This window comes from Zeus faber, assembly GCF_960531495.2.
Source record: "Zeus faber genome assembly, chromosome: 14".
Classification (NCBI taxonomy): Eukaryota; Metazoa; Chordata; class Actinopteri; order Zeiformes; family Zeidae; genus Zeus; species Zeus faber.
In genome coordinates this window covers 26,372,176-26,393,649 of record NC_137200.1, presented here as the reverse complement: position 1 = coordinate 26,393,649, position 21,474 = coordinate 26,372,176, and the positions used below count along the sequence as shown (strand labels likewise).

The window sequence follows — 21,474 nt, the reverse complement described above, 5'->3', positions numbered from 1 at the left end:
TGATGACAGAAAATATAATTAAATGTGTTTTTGCAAAATACCGTGATGTACTGTAAAGCTGACCGTAGAGACATATTACAGGAATATTATAAAGGATAACTCATTAAAAGTTTACATTTCTAATTGCCTTGTTGGTTTAACTCTTTTGCTTCTTTGACCGATGTCAAGTTGTATTGTAAATAACACCTCCCCCTCCATAATATACAGATCTGACCGGTTACTGTCCCCTTGGCCTTCACTCGTCTTCACGTCAAGCAAGGGAATAGGATTATGATGCATAAACATAATGCAGTGAAAGCCCTGTAGTGTGTCCTCTACCTGACACCTTCTCAAAGCTGCTTATCCCCTTGACTAATACTCTACCTGCTGCCCTAGCACTCACAACCCTACACCAGGTAAGAAGAAGAAGAAACCTCTTGAATCTTGGAGGAGAAGAAGAAGGAGGAGAATAAGGAGGAGGAGGAGGAGGCGGATAAGGAGGAGGAGGAGAAGAAGAAGAAGAAGAAGAAGAAGGAGGAGAATAAGAATAAGAATAAGAATAATAAGAAGGAGAAGAAGAAGGAGAAGAAGAAGGAGGAGAATAATAATAAGAAGAAGAATAATAAGAAGAAGAAGAATAAGAAGAAGAATAAGAAGAAGAAGAAGAAGAAGAAGAAGGAGAAGAAGAGTTAAACCAAACGCAGGGTTGCCAGGTCTGTGGGAGAACGTCCGCCCATTACGCGCGGTTTCGTTCCATACCGTTACATACATCATCCCCAGCCCCGTTATTATTTTCATGTTTATCTATACATATTATTCATGACATTTGCATGCAAAGTGGGTACACCCTACATTGACATATGACATAATATTGACAACAAATTCAACCCGCGGCAACGCTTCCAAAGGAGCCCCCTGGCAACACGGGCCAAACGACTTGAAAAGCAGCCCATTTGGATTTCATTAACTATTGAAAGTCAACTATAGATCTTCACATTCATCAACAGGTAATGCAAATAAATTAAAAGGTGGACAAAATGTGTCATTTCTTTTCATTACGAATGAAAGTAACAACCCCGAAGCTCGTATCCCACGGGGAGCGTGAAGGTGACGTCACATCGCGGGAGACAGCCGCCATTATTTGTCGTCTTGTTTGACGTCACGTCGCGTGAATAATCGGCATTTTTGAGTTAAACGGCGACAGGGAGGTCTGCTTGGGTGAACAACAACGGCCACGGGAAACCTCGACCCCTTCCCCTCCCTCTCTCCGCGTCCGAACGTTCGGCACGTTCGAGCTATTTCTCTGCGCAGCTGAGTGGGAGTGGTCCTCCAACCGGGCCCCGTAGCAACCGTCAAAGGTCGCGTTCCCTGTTCGAGTTGGAGACGTGAAACACGCGTACTCCGCGGCGTCGTACGGGTCGTGTCAACCCAGTGGCTGCTCACGTCGGGACGTTCTTCGTGCAGGTCGGGGGTCGGGGTGGGGGGGAAAGGCGCCGTCACGTCGCGGTTCCGCGTCAGGCCGCGCACACGCCTCGCCGCGGCGGTTCGAAACGGCCGCGCCGCCCCGTGGGGGGGCTCCGGCGCTGCCTCCGCGGCCCGTGGGAATAGCGGCGAGCGCGCTTGTGCTCGGCCGGACCCGCGAGATTTTGACGGAAACTTTCGTCCATGATGTGATTAATTATCGTGGAACAACGTGTAGACTCTACTGCAATACTTCAAATACGCAGTAAGCTATATGCACTTTAAATAAACAATGTATAATAACAATGAATAACAGAATAGAATAAATAATAATAACGAATAAATAAGTGACGCATAAACCGTAGGCCAATGTACACATTGTTTTCGTTTGTGGTGTACTACTCAGGAACAAACACACTTGAAAACTAATTGTTACTGTATTTCCAAGTTGTATTTCCAAGTTGTATTTCCAAGTTGTATTTCCTTGGGACTTGAACGCAGCGTAGGCTGCCGTTGCCCGGAAGGCTAGTTTTAGCTAGCTGTCTGGCTAGGTAGCAGCTAGCAAAACACCAGTCACCAGTTGTGTTCGTTTTAGTATTTCTCAATAAAGACACCGAGTGGGTAGAGGAAATTTCACCCGAATTCGAAGGTAGGTAGATGTTTAACATATTCGGTCATTTTTGCTTGGTTCACACTACATTTCACCTAGCTAGCTCGCTAGTTAACTCTATGGAAACTATTCTGAGCAGTAGCTTTGCTTTGGTTAACGGTGTGAGTAAAGGTTATTTGCACCGCTGACAGTCAGCCACCGGTGGAATTTCACCACATCTCTCGCACAATTTATAATTTAAACAAACAAAAAAAAACAACCAAAAACAATAATGAGTAATTGAAATTAACATTGTATTTGTTTTGCCAATTTGGGTTTTCACAAGCCTAACGTTTGCAGCCGGCAAACATATATTCATCAAGCGATGACTTGCTGTTATATTGACGTATTGTTAAAATATTACGTAATATTCTGGTTTATACTACTAAAGATGATCGCAAAGCATTTTAGCTGCATCTAACTATATTTCTTTACTAGCATCAATTTATTTTCCTGGTGCTGGTTTAATATTGTCGAAATAAATCCATATATTGCTATGAAACAACTTTAATACAACATTTATTACACCGTATACTACTACTACTACTACTACTACTAAAAGTAGTATATTAGTATAGTATTGTAATAACGAGGTTCTGCTGCCATATTACCGTAACTATTTCGTTTAACCTAAATTGTGATAACGTTGAGACAGTTCTACAATCTTTTTAAACAGTTTGATGAATGCTGATCTTGTTGACAGGGCTGTCACTAAATACTGATATTGTAGTTGGTGATTATTTCTCACACAAATTATTGCGATTAACAATTCAATTGTGTTTTTGTCGATTCAGTGCCAATACCTTAGTGTAAGTTATAGTGTAATAAAACACACACCTTATGACGAGACCACATGTAATTGCATTGACATTGGAACGTGCACATTTGTGTAGAGATTTTCCTAACCCAACTGGATGGAACCTAATTCACATTGTCTTTATTTTGCCGGTTTCAATATGGGCTCAAAATTCCTCTGAAATTGGGACGGAAACATGTGATTGTAGAATAATGATTTTACGAAATGGTCCAGGTGTTGATCTAAAATCTTTGAATATTTGAATAGCTGGAACATGTAACTTGTGTGTGTTTCCTATAACAATGACATCAGCTTGTTACTGTGGCTGATACTGATTTGGTTTCAGCAGTAAGAAAGCAGTGTTATTGTGCATCCCAATTTTGAAGTACAACAAACTTTTAACTACTTTTTTTGTTTGTGACCATTGCATTTCAGGTTAGACATGGAAGGAGATGAGTGTGGCTATCGTTCAGAACCATCGGATGGTCTCTCTCAGAGAGGAAGTGTTGCTTCATCCGCAACCCTGAGCCGTGGTACGATTCTTACTGGTTATTAGAGCTCAATAATTTAGGGAAGGACATGTTTTGTAATATTCTGACCAATATTGCCCTGCCACTTTAATTTTCTTTTTTTTTATAAAGCTCAGCTTTAGATGTCTATTCTGTATAAATTAAACTAATGGAATACATTAGGCTGGGGCAGATATACAATTAAATTGTCAAACGGCTAATGACTCCATTGATTGACTATGACATTGACATTGGTGACGGGCTATTTAAAAAAATAATAATAATAAATAATCTATCTGCCAGGAAAAACCTGAACATTGAAACAGTGTAAGTGTAGTTTACCGTGTTCTGAAACTGGAGCTGAGAAGGAGGGATAGAGTGAGGGGAAGAGGGAGAGAGGGTGGAGACCCTCGCCTGCTACACGCAGAGCTGTCGAGTAACCATTTGTGATTGGATCTCACCTCCCCGCTATATATGCAAATCTTGCGATTATAATATAGCAATATGTAATACAACATCATCAAGAAATATTTATTTTATTTCCTGAACTTCTTACTTGTATGGGAAATAAAAAATGTAAACCTAACTCAGGAGAATTGGAGTGGATTCTTCTTTTAAATTATTATTTCTCCTCCAGACAGTGGTGCATGGTAGTTTTAGATCTATTTTCATTTGTTTCTTTTGGAATTAATTTGGTTAACGTGGGACGTGGGACGTGCGTGCGTGCGTGCGTGCGTGTGTGTGCGTGTTTTATTTTTTTTTTTTTTTCTCACAGCTCAAGATGTCCTGATCTACCTGGTGGGCGACAGCGCCGTGCACCTGTGTGTGGAAGGGGTTGGAGGTGTGAGTGTGCAGGAGTTGGGCCGAAGCGTTCGGGAGGCGCTCCACATCCCGGACTCTGCCCAGGATGCCTTTGCCTTCTGGCTCTGCTCCCCGCTGCTCGGTAATAATATTTCCTCGACAAATCAAACCCTGCGCAACATTTCCTGCCGTTTGATTTGATTTGCACTTGGCACGCAATGCAGAGGTTTCCAGCTAATGGATCCAGTCGTTTGGTTGCCCCAGTACAGTGGTACTGGCTGGTTACATCATTCAGAATTGCAGTGCCATTAGAAACGATAATCTCCCTTTCCCTAACGACTTCTCTTTCTTTCGTTTCCTTCTTTTTACGAGTCACGAAAAGGAAAAGGTCACTTACTTTTGGACTATTTTTAGTTTTGCTTTGTCCTTCTAGTGAAAAGTTCCACTGTGGCCAGCCACACACATTCAATGTCTCTAAAACTCACCCCTACCTACATGTATTTATAGTCAACCCTTTTGGTGTGAACCGACTGCAGTGTCACGTTGTCAAACATTGTCTCATCTTCGCGTTCGCGTAACTCCTCAGAACTGCAGTTAAAGCCAAGACACCAGCCGTACAAACTGTGTCGGCAGTGGCAAGACCTGCTGTATCGCTTCACTGAGGCCTCGGAGGAGGACATATCGCAAGGTGAGTCTTTTACAAGAGTCTGGAAACGAGCGAAAACATAACCGACTGTGATATTCACTGGCTGGTAGTTTTTCCAGATTTTCTCCAAGCAACACACAGTATAAGACAGTATAAGACACTATAGGGGTGTGAGTAAAGGTCCTGGAATATATATATATATATATATATATATATATATATATATATATATATATATATATATATATATATACATATATATATACATATTATCCCCCCCCCCCATTTAATACACTGATTCCACTGTCACCACCTTACAGCACACAGTTTCGAGTTGTTGTTAAAACTGTATTTGTTTAATAAGTGACACGTCGTTATTCAAACTGGCGCACCCGCTCACTGTGAAATAAAACCAAGTCAAGTCTATTCAGTGGGTCAGCTATCGATCATCATTTTCAGGTGAGGGTGGAGAAGAAAAATCCACCTCAAAACTTTAGTTTGAAGGGTGGCTCTGTCGATCTATGTTATTGACGCTACTGTAGCTCGTAGTGTTTTTGAGAATCGGCGTTGTTCGACGCCGGCTGCTTAGGTGCTGAGAATGCATGGCGTTCAGTTACCCACCACCTACTGAACATAGTCAAACAAAAGAATCTGTCTTCACAAACTACACCTGTACTGTTACCGTTACTGATGATCTTTTCTCTTTTCCAAGATGAACCGTGTCTCCAGTACAGGAGGAATGTGTTCTTTCCTAAGTCTAAAGAGCTACAGGTACACACTTCCCCCTCCTTAAAGTAATCTAATTAGAAGAAAGGTAACCTTCTCTGGATAATATAATAATACATATGATAATTAGTATATTGTAACAAAAACCTTGATCATATTTAGAAAGAGATTGAAGTATTTCCTGTTTAAAGTTGACCAAGATTACAATGCAATAGCTAAGTTATTAGATGATGGTATTTTTAATGTGGAAAAAAAAATCAATCAATTAAGCAGACTTGATCATTGATTGATACAAATTCTTAAAAAAAGGGTTAAAAATGTGATGGAAACTATCATATAGCCACAGCAGGCCACAAAACATTGTATGCTTAATTTAAGGACAGATGTTTTGATGTCGTCTTTGAGAGTGGGGACAATTAAGTCTGATGTTCTCTTAAAAAAGTTGCTTGTTATCACTCAGGGATTCATAACACATATAGTCTTCAAGTATAATCATTGAAGATATCTTTTTTCAAAGCCAGCTGAATAATCTTGCACTATCAATTCAAGGCCTATTCATCCCAATTACATTTTTGGTTTGTTAAGATTTAATTTTTGCAGTGAATGACCGTTTTAATAATTGGAGAATTGACTTAATTAGGGATATGATTGAAATCGAAATGCATGCATTCACACGAAAATGAATAAAAATTATTTTGTTGAAATGCTTTGCTACCATGAAAATCAACCAAGTGTTGACGACGTTGTTTTGTCACCACTGAGCAGCTGGATGATGACGGGGTGCTGAGACTTCTGTACGAAGAGGCCAAGAGCAACATCCTCTTAGGCCGCTACCCATGTGACCCCGAGCACTGGACGGGACTCGGCGCGTTGTCACTCGCTCTTGATGAGGGAACCAGTCTGGACAGACAGAAACTTACCTCTGTTATAAGGTAAATCATCCAGACTGAAGCGTTATTAAAGACAAAGCCTTAAATACCGGCTCAGAATGTCAACTATTGGTGATAAAATATAAGATGTCCACTAATATTACTATCTGAAATTCAAATTTTAAAGGTGCTCTGTTCTGACAGGGTCATCCTGAGAATAGACAGTCTGACCGATCTCTTTGACAAATGCTGTCCCAGTCGAGAAGCACCTCTCCTGCTACTTTATTCTATTTTCTTTTAGTCCAGGTAGCAATACATCTCATCCCCATGTAGGCTAAAGGTATAGGGAACTGAGGATGAGTTTGGGATTTTGAGAGGATAAATGTAGGATCTGATGTCAGAAAACCAATAAATTGTATTTAATATTTGTTGTAATACAGACAACCAAATATAGAGTTAAAGGCATAGTTAATTTTTTTTCTTTACTTAAAAAAAAAAGACTTAAAGCAGAAACCAATTATCCACCAACTACAGAAACACAAGCAACCTCGTCATATCATATATGAGCGTGAATACGAGGGAAATAAGGAAAAGCACTCCAACACAAGTAGTTTTAAGGGTTTTTCCCCCCATGTTTTTGTTTGTCCGCCTGCCTGCAGAGAGAAGAAGTTATCGTCTTTTCTGCCCGCCCATGTGGTGCTGGGCAGCGGCGGGTTGTTTTCCACACTGCGAGGGAGAGGAAGCCGCCAGGCGGGTCTGGAGCAGAACCTATTCGATGAGCACAGAAAGATCAGCCCCTCAGCTGGCAGCGCCCCCGAGCCGTCACACCTCCTACACCAGTACCTCAAAACCTGCCACTCCCTGCCTTACTACGGGTTAGAACTCCTTTAAGTTAAATCAACAACAGCGTTCAACGATCCACGCCAACTCCCGCGGCGTTTTGCAATTTGAAATGGTTCACTTGTTCATTTGCGTAAACAGGTGCGCTTTCTTCTCCGCGGAGATCGACAAGCCAGTGCAAGGAATCCTGCACAGGGGAGGACGCAAAGCCGTCAACGTGGGGATCAGCCTTGAAGGAGTTTATGTGATGGATATCAAGGAGAAGGTGAGCACCGTGTCGTAGGGCCGCGTGATATGTCGTTATAATGTCGATATTGTGACGTGAGATCAGATATCGCCTGGGATTGTGGTTATCATGATATTGTGTTTTAGGTAAATTTTTGTGTTTAAAGGTGGTATTACAGTAAAGAAGTGCAATTTTCTGAACTTCACAGACCATACCAGCTGTTCTAATCAATGCCTCTACCTACTTGTGGGTCTCGTAAAAGCACTAATGGTCATCCCCAAATATCGTCAAATTATCGATATTGAGGTATTCATCAATATCGCCCAGCCCTTCTGTGTTTTGCGTACGGTTGGCAGCTATTTAAACTTGTTGTGTGCTTAAGATTTTATGTATGATTTTACGCCCAAAAATCCTTCTTTATACTAAGAAATCTCTTTATCGCTTTTTTTTTTTTCTCGGTATCGCAGGGCTTCACAATGTAGAACAATAGAAGTAATGGAGAATGAGTGGCATGCATTCTTTTCACAAAAGGCTGGTCTGAATTTATTCTTTTTTTTTTTTTTTTTCTTGCAGCATGTGCTGCTTGGCCTGCGTTTCAGCGAATTGTCATGGGACCACAGCTACCCCGAGGAGGAGGGAGATTCTCATATTCTTTGGCTGGAATTTGATGGAGAAGAAGCTGGCACTCCGGTCAACAAGTTACTGAAAATCTTCTCAAAACAAGTAATGAAAACCCATTCAATTCAAGGATTGTCAGTGTCACATACAACATGGAGAAGGAACGTTTATATATTCTGAGACGTCACATTAATGCAATGAGATGTGTTTGAATAGGACGGCAGTGGTGTAACGTACAGTATCTGCACCGGCCGTGATCCTAGACCGGCAGCCAGTCACTGTGCTGTAGCCAGGACTCCATGGCCTTCTTTTTACTGGAAATAAATTGAATTTGAAATCACAATACGCATGCACTAATAATGTATTAACTTTTATTAAAAAATAATTCATTTTACAAATAAACTTCACAGACGGAGGCGTTATCGGATGAACAATAGAATGCTGCAGAGATAAAGTATTTTCGTCGGCCAACTCCGGAAGTTAGCGTCCAGACCTCGACCAAAAACCAATGGGATTATTCCATTGGATTTTGGATTATTGCAGAAAATAAGCTCTTTGGCAAACAAAAAATTGTGATACTTCCATGTTTTGTTCAGCAAGATGGCGTTCACAAATGAACATGGCAAGCGTACATGTAAATGCAATCGCCAGAAGTAAAAAGCGAATGTGAGACTATAAATGAACTACACCACATGCATGACGCATGACTTCAACGTCACCACCACTTATTCACAGTGACCAGACGTCCTGGTTTGTCCAGGATTGTCCCGGTTTCTAGCTGTGTGTCCTGAGTCTCGACAAATATCTGTCGGGACTATCTAACACTAAAATGTCCTGGTTTTCAACATTCACAACCAAATTGTCCTGGTTTTCACCACAATTTAAATAATTATAATATTATCCTTGAAAATGCTGCATTCTGCACACACTGAGTTTTCTGAGTTTCCATGAGGCAGGGATCAGACGACACAAATTCGGCCTATTTTTATCCGATTTTGTCGTTGCCGACACATTTCCAGCGTCGGGCCCAAATATGAACGTCGGGAAAGACGAATGGGCGCCTTTACCCCGTGTAATGTAAACTTTAATTCACCTCACGTTATGTTGCCACTGCGCAGTAGCAGACGGGCGCCTGCAAGTAACGTGAAGCATCGTGCCGTATAGTATTGATGTAAGCAGTTCTGGCGGAACGCGGTGTTTGGCGAAATTACTCATTGGATGGATTATTACAACATTTGGCCACCTGCTACTGTGCAGTGGCAACATAAAGTGAGGTGAATTAAAGTTTACTTCTTCAATTTAGCAACATAAATTTATACTGTGGGCACTGTGCCCACGGCATAAGTTACAGGGAAAGGCTTACGGTTCAGAACCGTGGTTGCGTGGTACCGTGGTATACCTTTAAAACGGTATACCGTTACATCCCTTATAGTTTTCGGAGTTTTGTAAAACGCAGCACGAGTTACCCTTTTCAGACTTTCCTTCAAACGCAGCATCGGCTCAAGTTGTCTGTCCACGTGTCGCAAGTGGTTGGATCTGAATGGTTTCCGAGAGAAGAAGCTTGGACTTGGACTTATATAGATTTGGTGATGATGTCACAAAGAGGCTCGCTCCTGAAACAAATCAAACGGCCTCAACGTTCTCCTACTTCCGGTAAAATTAAGACCGTTTTTTGTTTTTTTACTCATTTGTGCTCCAATTGTACATCGATATTGATCAAACTCGAAGGACAAGATTTCGGAAACGCCCCGACCTCTGAGACCTCTGTGCATACTGATATTGTCATGTTTCAGATACTCAGAAAATAGAAAAACGCAGAGAAGATTTCAAATAGAAAAATCCCAGCAATAACAGTAGCAGGCTGGACCAATAATAATAATAATAATAATAATAATAATAATAATAATCATTTTGAATAAGAATAATTGTCCCCCATCCTGATGACGTATTTTATGTCGTAGAACAAAATGTGAAAATCTTTTAAGCTTGTATTAAACACAGACCTTATTTCAGGCATTTAAACAAAAGAAAGCATTGACCAACCATTGACTTTCAGATGTGGAAACAGGAAGTGCAAAAATGCTAACTCATTTCCGGATTCTAGGACCCCCCCCGCTTTCCAAAAAAATAGAAATAAAAAATGTTTTGCATGTAAACTATCGTAGTTTATAAGAAACCATGTGGAGGACTCACGTTATTTTGTGCCTTTTATAGTGTGTTCACACAGGCTAACGGGGGAAGGAAATTTAAATACCCCCCGGTACGGCTGAGCAAACACCATATTTTCTACTTTGAGAGTTTTAATTTTTGAACTTTTTTTTTTATTTGTAACGCTCACCAGGCAGAGCTGATGAGCGGCTTGATCGAGTTCTGCGTGGAGCTGATGGCGGCGTCGGAAGGCGGAGCCGCCGCCGGAACGGACGGCGAGGCCAGCCCGTCGCAGCAGCCAGCAGGACAAGATGGCGGCGGCGGCGACGGCGGCGACGGCGGCGACGGCAAGGAGGGACGAGGAGGCCGGCGGGGGAAGCTACGCCGGCAGAACAGCGTCGTCTGCAGCCGGGTCCATTCGCTCAACACCATCAGCTATGTGGATAATGGTGAGCGGTGGGTGAAATGTCACGAACCACGGGTTTACACTTCAACCTCATACATGTCTGTGATTGACTGCATCCGACTGATGATTATTATGAATTATTATTTTAAGTATTCCTCAGCCAAAGCGAGGGCTTTGCTTTTCGAGTTCTCTATAATCTTTATCTTACCCCGTAAGATATCTTATAACATTTATTTTTCTTTCGCCTTCAGTTAAAAAATGATCCGTCGGATTCAGTCACACGGCTCTTATTTGAGCTAATATTATGGTAAACTAAAAATCCACGTGATGACGTTGGTCCAAGTGAATTTGTCTCCTGTCGTTCCTCATGCTAAACGGCTCGTGAAGAGTCCAGAGAGGAAGGTGTTTGAGACGGCGCTGTTGTTTCCCTACAGGGAAAGAAATCAAACGTTTGAAGCCGAAACGAGCCGCTTCATTCTTCACCCGGCAGGCGCCTGCACCCATGTACTCGGCCGTGCAGGTGGTGGAGAGCCTGGAGCAAGGCTAAACTCCGGCTCCGGCTCGTGCTCCTCAAAGACCAAACACTATAAACATTGAGACGTAAGGAATAAACCTTTTTGGGGTGTCGGGTGTTTTAACTGTTAAGATATGAAAAAATGGACCAAGATGGGTATCCGAGTGAATGAGAATATTATTTATCTGTGGAAGTTGTGCGTATTCAGAATTCAGAAAGCGCGGAGATGTGTGGGGGGCGGGGGCGACAATCTGCAGAGCGGGGGTCAGGCTGACGTAGCTGCCTGTCGGTCGCTCGAGGAGACGACGGTGAACAAAATCCGGCGTTTGTCGGTGCGCTGCGGCGATGCCGTCTACGCTGCCGAAATGACCCTTTTAGCCGTTCTCTTTTAGGCAAACCCATGCCGAAATCTAAGATGAGTTCGGCTCGGACTTTAAAGAAATATTTTCCAAAAAAATGTTTTAATCGAATAGTCTCCGGGCAGCGTCTCTCGGTAGAGAGACGTTGCCCAGCCCTCGTCAAAAAGTTGGGCTGAGTCGGCAACGGGAACCAGGAGGGGCTGGGGCTCGGCGGGCGGCCCTTGGCCAGAACTGGTTTAGAAGATTTGGAATCTGCATTTGCAGATTGAACATTTTTAGTCAGAAGAGTTTTTTTTGTCTATTCAATCCCAATTGCCGCTTCATTCTTCAAAATTAACTGCCGGTGAAAGTTTCGCAAATTCAGTCGGTCGGTTGCTACTGAAACACCTCTTTGCTGAAAAATGGACACGATTGGAATTGAATATCCTTAATATGCTTTCCTAATAAGTGGAAAGAATTCTCAGAAGACCCCATCGGGGCGTTCTAAATGAATACCGACGACGCTGATGATGTGGAGCGATAATTGATTCCAGGAAACAGTAAGCAAACTCAACTGAAAGCTGGGCAGGGAACAGGTAGATGTCAAACTGAATCAACTCCCTCAAGGAATGTACGCTTAATAACACCTAGTTCTCTTGCCTTCAAAGCAACAAGTTTAAACAGTGTTGACTATACCTTGTGTTATACTATGCATACACATCTACTATATATATATATATATATATATATATATATATATATATATATATATATATATATATACACATATATATAGATATATATATATAGATATATATTGTTTTTTTTTCTCCTAAAGAAAGGCTTGAATTTGGCTTTCCCGCAGCAGTTTACACCAACCACCTGAGAATACGGCTCTTGGCATGAGAAGCAACGCTCCGACGACTAAGAAAACGTGACGTCCGTCATTACTTCTAATTACCTCTCGGTTTCGCTTGAGCAGTTTCGTCCATTTTCAAGGTAGAAACGCACGCGGGGAATTAAGCCGTGGAATTGTCGCGGCACGGGGGAGTGGGGAAGAGGAAAAGTATGAGATAAATAACACGTTAGAAAAAACAGCCGGGAACATTTTTGATATGGTTCTTTACATTAGAGCTCATTTTGCGCAAAAAAAAAAAAAAAAAAAAAAAAGTCTTACCACGCTAACTGTCGAAACAAAATGAAATGCCCCTCACTCCTGCTGTCGGTTTTGTTTTTCAGAAATGAGAAATTCACACTGAAATAGCTTTTGGGTTTTTGATTAGTGACTAACGCACAGAATGGCTTTGAGGTACGTCAGTGATCCAGAGCTGTACTTGTTGATTTGTTAATGTGCCTCCTGTGTGTGGGTTAGACCACTGATATCTTCCTTTCGACCGTCAGCCAGGGAGCCGTCTTCACGCCGCCGGTTGTTCTGCATGTGAGACTCTGTGATGCAAAAAGGGCGTCACGTCAAACTGCAGAGTTTTGTGGCATAACACTCGCCCGTGTGTCACGTGTCTGAGCGCAAACCGATGCCGAAGCAGCGATCTGATTCACGTTGCTGTTACACTATGCATGTTACACTTTAGAATAGGCATTCCGACAAACTGCACATCACCCGATATTATACTGCACTATGAATACATACTGTATCACACTGTATACGATTGTTTTAAATGAACTCTGTTTATTGTTTTTCCTTTTTATGCTTTTCAAAAGATTTTTTTTTTTTTTAACTTTCCTATTGCTTTACTTACCCTGATTTATCACAGAAATGAAGGTGTGTGTGTGTGTGTGTGTGTGTGTGTGTGTGTGTGTGTGTGTGTGTGTGTGTGTGTGTGTGTGTGTGTGTGTGTGTGTGTGTGTGTGTGTGTGTGTGTGTGTTCCTTTTCTAAAGTGCTCACTTTAAAGACTCATTAAGTGCCTTTTTTTGTACTAACAAGGCTTTAGAGGGACTGTACTTGTAAGGCGACATAATTGGTGCTTAGAGCTAAAAGAAATGAGATGGGGTGCAACAACGTGTCTCCCACTGAATCTTTTCATCCTTAGATTGATAAATCATGTACTTTTGTGCTCCCTTGACAGCAACCCTATTAAGGCCAACACTTAATGCATTTCCTCCCAATTTGTAGACAGCTAATCGGTGTGTTAGATTGCTCATGTATAACATGTCAAGTGTAAACAATTGAACTTCAGACAACCAGGCTTTGGTGGAATATTTTAAGAATTGTATATTTCATCAATTGTATACATTGATGAAATTGCTCTTATTCCCGACACATCACGTGTTGTGTGATTTTCTGACTTTCATCCTCTCGACTAAAAGAAGTCTAGCTAAGTGTGATTAGAATGGAGAAGCTCAAATATCATTTAAATGCACAAAATGAGGTGTTTAATATCAACATTAATCTGTGGACATGGAAGATGGTTGGACACTCTTAGGTCCAAGTTTACTTTGTGAAAACCTGAGAAACGGGTACATTACTTTTTTAATATGATTCTTTCTTCTTTAGGTAGGCATGCCTGCGCCGTAACACATGCATGTACATGCTGCATTGAGGTCAACTACATTCTACCAATGCGCTGCTGTTAGCTCTGGTGGTAATGTTAAAAATGATCTGAGCTCTGTGTGGAATATAGAGAAAAATGATAAAAGAACCTCCAGAGGGATGCCAGTAGCCTTCGTAAAAGGCCTGAATGTAACCGCCAAGTGGACCTTCAATGTTTTCAGGCTAGAATGATATTATGTTTTGGAGTCTTCTCTGCTGTGATTAATAAATACCAGAGTTTATCACCTTCGTCAAGTTAAACACCTATTCTTCCAGATGCAAGCCAGTTGTGCGTCACTATTGTACAGTTTGTTTACATGCAGTACTTTAGTCACATCGGTCATAGATGACAAAAATCCAAGCAATTTGTGTTACTTGCGACCTCATTTGGGATATATCCAAACCAGGCTGATATTTGGTTGTTTTTATTTGCAATTTAATATTCCGATTTTTGCAGCTTAGAGATTTGTGTCATTTTTTCATTTTTGAAATAAATGGGTCATTTATGAAATTTTGATTTGCTCTCGATTTACTTGTGGGGATTCCATTCACAGTCAAGTATTGTCATTTATATATGAGTTATATAGGGTCGTTATGATCATGGGGGTCATACCATTCCTCAGTGGTTTAAATCTAAACGCCTCTGCTGGGCTAATGGGTAAACTGGCTTGAAGATTAACATTGAGACATCTCACCTCAATACAGTTACTCTTAAATTAGAAATTGGTTATTAAAGAATCTCTCCAACCTAGTTAAGTAAAGTCATAGGACCCGTAGTAATCAAAAGCTAGACGCTCATGTTCCGTTGTCCTGGTCTCGCTGAATTAATTGCTTGCAAGAGGTTACCTGTAATCACCACCAATTATGTACAAAAATGATGTATGATGTACAAATTGTGTTCAAAGGACAAAAAAAGGTTACAGTCCTACGTATATATGTTACTGTTAAATTAGAAAAATTACAGTTGAAAGGGACGGTGGAAATAGCTCAAGAAATATTTTATTGTTATTACTGATACCCATTGCAAACGGTGCGCATAGACGCAATATGAAACCACGGGATTTTAAGGGCTCATAGTTGGGTTTTCATGTTGCTGACTTCTGTTTTTGGACATTGCACACATGCCATCATCTATAGCCTCAAAGGTATCAGGAGCATTAAAAAGAAAAAGATCAGAGTGACGCATTTCTCTATTCAAACAGCCGGACAGCATTCCATCCCAGCAGCCGTCAAACGCGACCTTTCGTTGGGGGAGCGAGTCCGGCTTTGGTTCGCCACCCTTGGTGTCTCGCGAGAGTTTGCCACGAGAGCGGCGTGTGCCCGAGCCCGACCCCGGAAGGGAGGTCGTGGGAGCGCGACGCGCGCCGATGTGTGCGTTTAATGGACGTGCACGTCCAAAACACAAGCCATGTATCGTTTACTTCAAAATGTGATGGGCTTTACTTTTTTTAAATTGTAATGCATGCTTTACATCAGTTTGTGTATTTCGCGGGTGGGGACAGTCGTATCACGTATAATAATAACAATCATAATCATAATCATAATAATATTCATAATAATAATAATAAGATTACAGAAGGTAGAACTACAATGCTCAAAAACTCGCCATCGCTCCGTGCCGCTGGTGAACACGCCCCTTCTGATTTGTCAACAACAGGCGAACCCGGAAGTAGCACGATGCCCATTCAATAAGATTTTAATTCCGTGTTGCGCGCAGGCTGCATCGCCGCAACGCCGCAACGCCGGCGTCAACGCAAATAACGTGGAGCGGAATGGACAACGAGGCCGACGCCGCGGGCGAGGTCGGTGCGGACTCGCGGAAGCGCAGGGTCCACGGCATGCTGAAGCTCTACTACGGGCTGAACGAGGAGGGAAAAGCGCCGGATCAGCCCGAGTCCCTGGATCCGTGCGACATCAACGGGCCGCACTTCGACCCCGAAGTCTATCTGAACAAGGTAAAGGTGGCGCCGTGTCCGACCAGGCGTGCGGGTCGGCCGCCTTCGACCCGTTCAACCTTGGGACGAACCACCTGCCGACCGCCACTGTCCTGGTGGTAATAATATGCATGTGTCCGATTTCCAGCTGGGGCGGAAGATGCACCCAAAGCCTTCACTTCAGTACGAAAAATAAAAATAAAATAGATACCCGGACACAACATAACCGTCGTTGTAAAAGTGGAGGTACACATTGACAGTGTTTAAAAGTAGGCGTCATATCCGCTTCATACTACGGGATAAAGTTTGTTTTGCTGCAGATGAGAGCCCATGAAGATTTGGAAATACTCATACTTTGTCTCTTTCCACCTCTGGATTTAAATATATTTCTAGCTGGCAAACGAAGCAAAGTTGTGGTTGTCTTTGATTGTATTTTGATTGATCGTCTTCCCTTGTTGATGCGATGCGTGCGTGCCCCGTCGATTTTGACTGCAGCTGAGAAGAGAATGTTCCTTGGGAGAGCTGATGGATCAGGAGACCTGCATGGTCAAGCAGATCCGCTCGCTCGACAGCGACATGCAGACGCTGGTGTACGAGAACTACAACAAGTTCATCTCCGCCACAGGTGAGAGGTTTTTTCGTCCAACGTGCTCGAGGGGAAAGTAGGCCTCGCGGACACCTACGCATCCCTGGCCGTGACAATCAAAATCGCCGTTCTGCCTCTTGTCTCTTTAGACACTATAAGAAAGATGAAGAACGACTTCAAAAAAATGGAAGACGAAATGGATTGCCTGTCCACCAACATGGCGGCGATCACAGAGTTCAGCGCCTCCATCAGCGGCACTCTTCAAGACCAACACACGCAGATTACGAAACTCTCTGGTGAGGCTTATATCGCCGGGGGGGGAGACATTTAATGTGTGATGTTCGAATGTCTGCGCTTTTTGTTTCCTATGAAGAATCTTTAATTGTCACACAGCACACGACAACGCATGCACGCGCACACACACGCTTTTGATGGTGGCCGGTGAAATTCACCGTTTTCACCGTCCCCCTTCTGGCGTTCGCCCCCCAGGGGTCCACACTCTCCTCCGAAAGCTGCAGTTCCTGTTTGAGCTGCCGGCGAGACTCAACAAGTGTCTGGAGCTGCAGGCCTACGCCCAGGCAGTGAGCTCCCATCGCCGCGCCCGCTGCGTGCTGCAGCAGTACAGCCACCTGCCCTCCTTCAAGGGCATTCAGGACGACTGCCACGCCATCATGGACGAGCTGGCGCAGGAGCTCCGGCAGAAGTTCAGGTGGGGATTTTCCCAGTTTATATTCGGATAAGAAATGTCGGAGGGGCGGTCGGCGAGAGCACGACGGGGTGTTAGAGTCGTCGGGATTATTGTCATCATATAATACGTAATACTCTTTCAGTACATATCAGCCTTTTAAGAATCATTGTCGTGGGCTGTTTTTACCGTCGCGCCGTTATTCAACCCTTCCCGCCGTTTTGAATTTGCCACTCAGGGACGGCGGCTCGAGCGCCAAAGATCTCTCGGAGTGTGTGGAGCTGCTGCTGCAGCTGGATGAGCCAGCGGAGGAGCTCTGCGACAAGTTCCTGAACCATGCGCGAGCCCGACTGGAGGAAGACCTGCTGGGCCTGGAGGCGGAGATAAGGCCCTACCCGTCGGCGGTGGGCGAGGCCTCCGTCGGCTCCGTCCGCTCGCTGTCTTCCGCCGCCGACGGCTCCCCTAGAACCGGCACTCTGCCATCTCCCACCCCGAAGACGGATATCCTGGAGTTCATCGACAGGGGCTGCAATGAGTTTGTGAGCAGCCTGTGCTTGGTGATCACCTCTTATCAGGAACTGTTCATCAATCACGCGCAGACGGGGGAGCTGGCTTCCAAAAATATCCCCCAGATGGCAAACGGCAAGCTACAAGTCTTTGTGGACGATCTGGCGACGCGGTACTTCTCCCTGGTGGAGAGGAGGATACAGGAGGAGAAAGGGGTCGGGGATAACTCTCTCCTGGTCCGGGCCCTGGACCGCTTCCATCGCCGGCTCCAGGCCGTGGCCAAGTTGCTGCCGGGTTCTTCCGTGCCGAACCAGGGGACCGAAATAGTGGTCCGCGCTGCCACGGAGAGGGTGAAGCATTACCTATCGGCCCTCCAGAGCTTCTACCTGGACAGCCTGACGGATGTGAGGCAAGCGCTGGCCGCCCCCCGGCTCGCGGTGGCCAGCGCTCCGGTGGGCTTGGGCGGGACCCTCTTGCCGGGGCTGGCCTCCGGGAGGGACGCCCCGACCAGTTTGCCAGAGCTCCTCGCCTCCCTGTCCGCCTCCATCCTCAACCAGATCAAGTCGGTGCTGGCCTCGGTGCACCTCTTCACGGCGAAAGACATTACGTTCTCCAACAAGCCCTACTTCAAGGTGAGCGGGGAGGTATTTGCCGAGGGGTTCTCAGTGTGAAAACGTGCATCAGAGTTGTGACGGGCGTGGGGGGGGCCTGGATTTCTCCCTCCGCTCCTCTCAGGGGGAGTTCTGCAGCCAAGGCGTCCGCGAGAGTCTCGTGGTGAGCTTCATCAAGTTCATCTGCCAGTCCTCTCGCCAGTTCTGCGAGAGCGCGGGAGACAAGGGGGGCTCGACTCCGCCGGCTCTCCTGCTGCTGCTCTCGCGGCTCTGCCTGGACTACGAGACCTCCACCATCTCCTACATCCTCACCCTCACCGACGAACAGTTCCTGGTGCAGGTGAGCGTGTGAAATGCCCTATTCACAATATTAAGATATAATTGACAGTATTATTAACAGAATAAATGTTGGAAACGGGCGTTCTAACATACCTTTTGAAGCGAGGCATCACAACCCAAACTCATATTGAAGCAGTTTTCTCTCCGCCAACCTTTTTTGGAGTCGTGCGTCACCCGTGAACTTTGCAGATTTACAAGATCTGGTACGTTTGTGGGGGGGGTAGAGCGGATCGTCTCGTGATTAGAAGATTGCCGGTTCGATCGCCGCCTCCTCGTGTCAGCATGCCGAAGTGTCCTCGACACTTGACCCCGAGTAGCCCCCCGCTGCTCCGCTACGTGGCAGCCCACCGCTCCCGGATACGTCAGGCACTAAGATGGGTAAACGCAGAGGACTCATTCCCCCCAGAGGGATTAATGAAGGTGTACAAAAAATGAAACGCTAAGCATAATACGTCCCAAGTTATTGTACACATGCGCCGCTTGTGGCGCAGCCCCACAAAAAAATCCCGTTAGATTCCCGCAACAGAATTTCACCCATAGAGCAGAGGGGACGACCGCAAGGACTCGACGCGACTCCCGTGTTTGCGAGTGCGGCCGCGGAGAATGATCCCGTGTGTGCGATCCTTTGCCAGCATCATAGTCCAGTGACGGCGGTCACAGCCCTGTGCGCGGAGGCCAGAGAAGCGGCGCAGAAACTCCTCAACCATTATGTCAAGGTGGGTCCTCGCCGACCGCGCTCCCCACGCCCAATTTATTCATCCCCGGCGCCCTTTTAAGCAGCCGGAGGGGGCCCCATTCCATATTCTTCGTCACGCTATATTTCGTCCGTGTCTTTTCTCTTCTTCAGGTCCAGGGGCTGATCATCTCCCAGATGCTGAGGAAGAGTGTGGAGACCCGGGACTGGGTCAACACCATCGAGCCCAGGAACGTTCGCGCTGTGATGAAGAGAGTGGTGGAGGACACCACCTCCATCGACGTGCAGGTGCCGCGCTGCTTTTTCCCTCGCGGTTGGGGCGCGGCGTCGCGATTCATTTCGTCACGCAGGGATGTCTTTCATTCAATGAGGCCGTAACGAAACTGTCTCCTTAAGCCTGAACTTAAGGCCGCTATAACCTCGGTTGTTTTGTAATCATCGCCCTTTTCCTCAACGGTTGTGTATTTACCCGCAGGTGGGTCTTTTATATGAGGAGGGTGTGAGGAAGGCACACAGCAGTGACTCCAGCAAAAGGACCTTCTCCGTGTACAGCAACTCCAGGCAACAAGCCCGATACGCCGCCAGCTACACTCCAAGGTGGTTTTATGCAGTTTTCTTACCAAAGAAAACCCGACTATACTGCTCCTGGTCTCATAAAAGAGAATATGTTTTGTGCAGGCAACAGTATTGGTCCTTAAGTTTTGTGCCTTGAGAAAGACTTGTTTATGTTGAAACGAAATGATCATTATTTTAATGGATCTTACTTGAACAGATCATTAGAATAATTGGCATTCATAACCATATGGATTTTTAGTTTAGTGATTTTATTTTTTTGCTTGCTATGGGGTTAATTTGACACTGTCACTTACATCTGGTTGCAGTGCACCGATGGATACCAATCTACTGAGCAACATACACAAGCTCTTTTCCGAGAGGATTGACATCTTCAGCTCGGTCGAGTTCAACAAGGTGAGTCCACGCACAGGGAATGTTGTGTAATTAGTGATTTGTTTGTGAATTCAGCCTTATCTAAATCTACCCCCACCCTCCCACCCTCCTGCCAGGTGTCGGTAATGACAGGAATTATAAAAATCAGCTTGAAAACGTTCCTGGAGTGCGTTCGCCTCCGCACTTTCGGCCGCTACGGCCTGCAGCAGATCCAGGTGGACTGCCACTATCTGCAGATGTACCTGTGGCGCTTCGTCTCCGACGAGAACCTGGTGCACTTCCTCCTGGACGAGATCGTGGGAAGCACGGCCCACCGCTGCCTGGACCCCGCGCCCATGGAGCAGAGCGTGATCGAGGTCATCTGTGAGCGGGGCTGAGCCATGGGCGCGCTCCTCCGACCGAGTCGCCATATTTCCGATGAAGTATCAAAGAATAGGTGTCTAATCCCAAAGACCGCCACGATCTCAATGTTTTTCCACCTGCGAGAGCTAAATCATATTTCCCGATCCAGTCGCTGTAGGTCGGAAGATTTGAGGGTTTTATTTGATCCATTTTTATTTAGCGTCATTGTTTGTATAAAGGGATGAAGTAGTAAGTCCCATCATTTTGTCAAATTGTTGATAGTCATCCTTTATCTGTAAACTTGGTAATAAAACAATTGTTATTTGCTCGAACGATGATTTTCAATGGAAAATGTTAAAACGCTACACTAAATGGAGTTGAACAGAAATTGTAAAATACAGTGTATTCAGCGCTTTCAAAATCTCGTTGTGGGGCGTATAGGAGGAGTGTATTTGATGGGACTGTAGCTGCTTAATGGCCGGTAGACTGACATTAAATACTCTTTTTTTTTTTTTTCCTGGCATGAACTGTTACCGTTCAGAGTGCTGCATATTAGAGCCGGCATTTTACCACTCGACTCATAACCTTCCAAATGTGTAATGTGAACAATAAAGCATTTGAATTGCGATGCACCTGGCGTTTGTTTCTCCCCCACCACCCTGCCTCGATTGCTGCGCGGTCCCCCATAAAAGTCAGGCGCTGGAATCAGCTGAAAGAGAAGCACATCACTTCGCCGCACGCTGTTCGCTCAAT

At 44.7% G+C, this 21,474-nt stretch overlaps 2 protein-coding genes across 4 annotated transcripts; both read left to right on the top strand.

Moving 5' to 3' along the window:
• Positions 1-1,622: 1,622 nt before the first annotated feature.
• On the top strand, positions 1,623-12,182 carry frmd8 (FERM domain containing 8). Of its 2 annotated transcripts, none has more exons than XM_080014348.1 (11): positions 1,623-1,705; positions 3,321-3,418; positions 4,170-4,337; positions 4,782-4,883; positions 5,554-5,612; positions 6,333-6,499; positions 7,096-7,311; positions 7,418-7,541; positions 8,076-8,225; positions 10,462-10,717; positions 11,109-12,182. In XM_080014348.1, the coding sequence occupies exons 2-11, from the start codon at positions 3,328-3,330 to the stop codon at positions 11,219-11,221; spliced, it is 1,446 nt and encodes a 481-aa protein (XP_079870474.1). In that variant the 5' UTR covers positions 1,623-1,705; positions 3,321-3,327; the 3' UTR covers positions 11,222-12,182. The 2 variants fall into 2 exon arrangements, with proteins under 2 accessions (XP_079870474.1, XP_079870473.1); XM_080014347.1 differs by lacking the exon at positions 1,623-1,705 and adding an exon at positions 2,015-2,089.
• A 3,593-nt stretch (positions 12,183-15,775) lies between these two features.
• Positions 15,776-21,319, top strand: vps51 (VPS51 subunit of GARP complex). 2 transcript variants are annotated; one of them, XM_080014239.1, is made up of 11 exons: positions 15,776-16,030; positions 16,505-16,634; positions 16,745-16,891; positions 17,085-17,304; positions 17,519-18,419; positions 18,523-18,738; positions 19,370-19,453; positions 19,585-19,719; positions 19,907-20,028; positions 20,313-20,400; positions 20,496-21,319. In XM_080014239.1, exons 1-11 carry the CDS (start codon positions 15,848-15,850, stop codon positions 20,754-20,756), a joined length of 2,487 nt encoding a protein of 828 aa, XP_079870365.1. In that variant the 5' UTR covers positions 15,776-15,847; the 3' UTR covers positions 20,757-21,319. The 2 variants fall into 2 exon arrangements, with proteins under 2 accessions (XP_079870365.1, XP_079870366.1); XM_080014240.1 differs by lacking the exons at positions 19,370-19,453; positions 19,585-19,719.
• Positions 21,320-21,474: the final 155 nt, after the last annotated feature.

What these genes read in the sequence shown, in the direction of transcription:
- frmd8 (XM_080014348.1), top strand. Translation starts at nt 3,328, where the DNA reads ATGGAAGGAGATGAGTGTGGCTATCGTTCAGAACCATCGGATGGTCTC. An exon ending in ATCCGCAACCCTGAGCCGTG is followed by an intron (nt 3,419 to 4,169) that starts GTACGATTCTTA and finishes TTTTTCTCACAG; the next exon opens with CTCAAGATGTCCTGATCTAC. An exon ending in GCTCTGCTCCCCGCTGCTCG is followed by an intron (nt 4,338 to 4,781) that starts GTAATAATATTT and finishes GTAACTCCTCAG; the next exon opens with AACTGCAGTTAAAGCCAAGA.
- vps51 (XM_080014239.1), top strand. Translation starts at nt 15,848, where the DNA reads ATGGACAACGAGGCCGACGCCGCGGGCGAGGTCGGTGCGGACTCGCGG. An exon ending in CCGAAGTCTATCTGAACAAG is followed by an intron (nt 16,031 to 16,504) that starts GTAAAGGTGGCG and finishes TTTTGACTGCAG; the next exon opens with CTGAGAAGAGAATGTTCCTT. An exon ending in GCTCGGTCGAGTTCAACAAG is followed by an intron (nt 20,401 to 20,495) that starts GTGAGTCCACGC and finishes CCCTCCTGCCAG; the next exon opens with GTGTCGGTAATGACAGGAAT.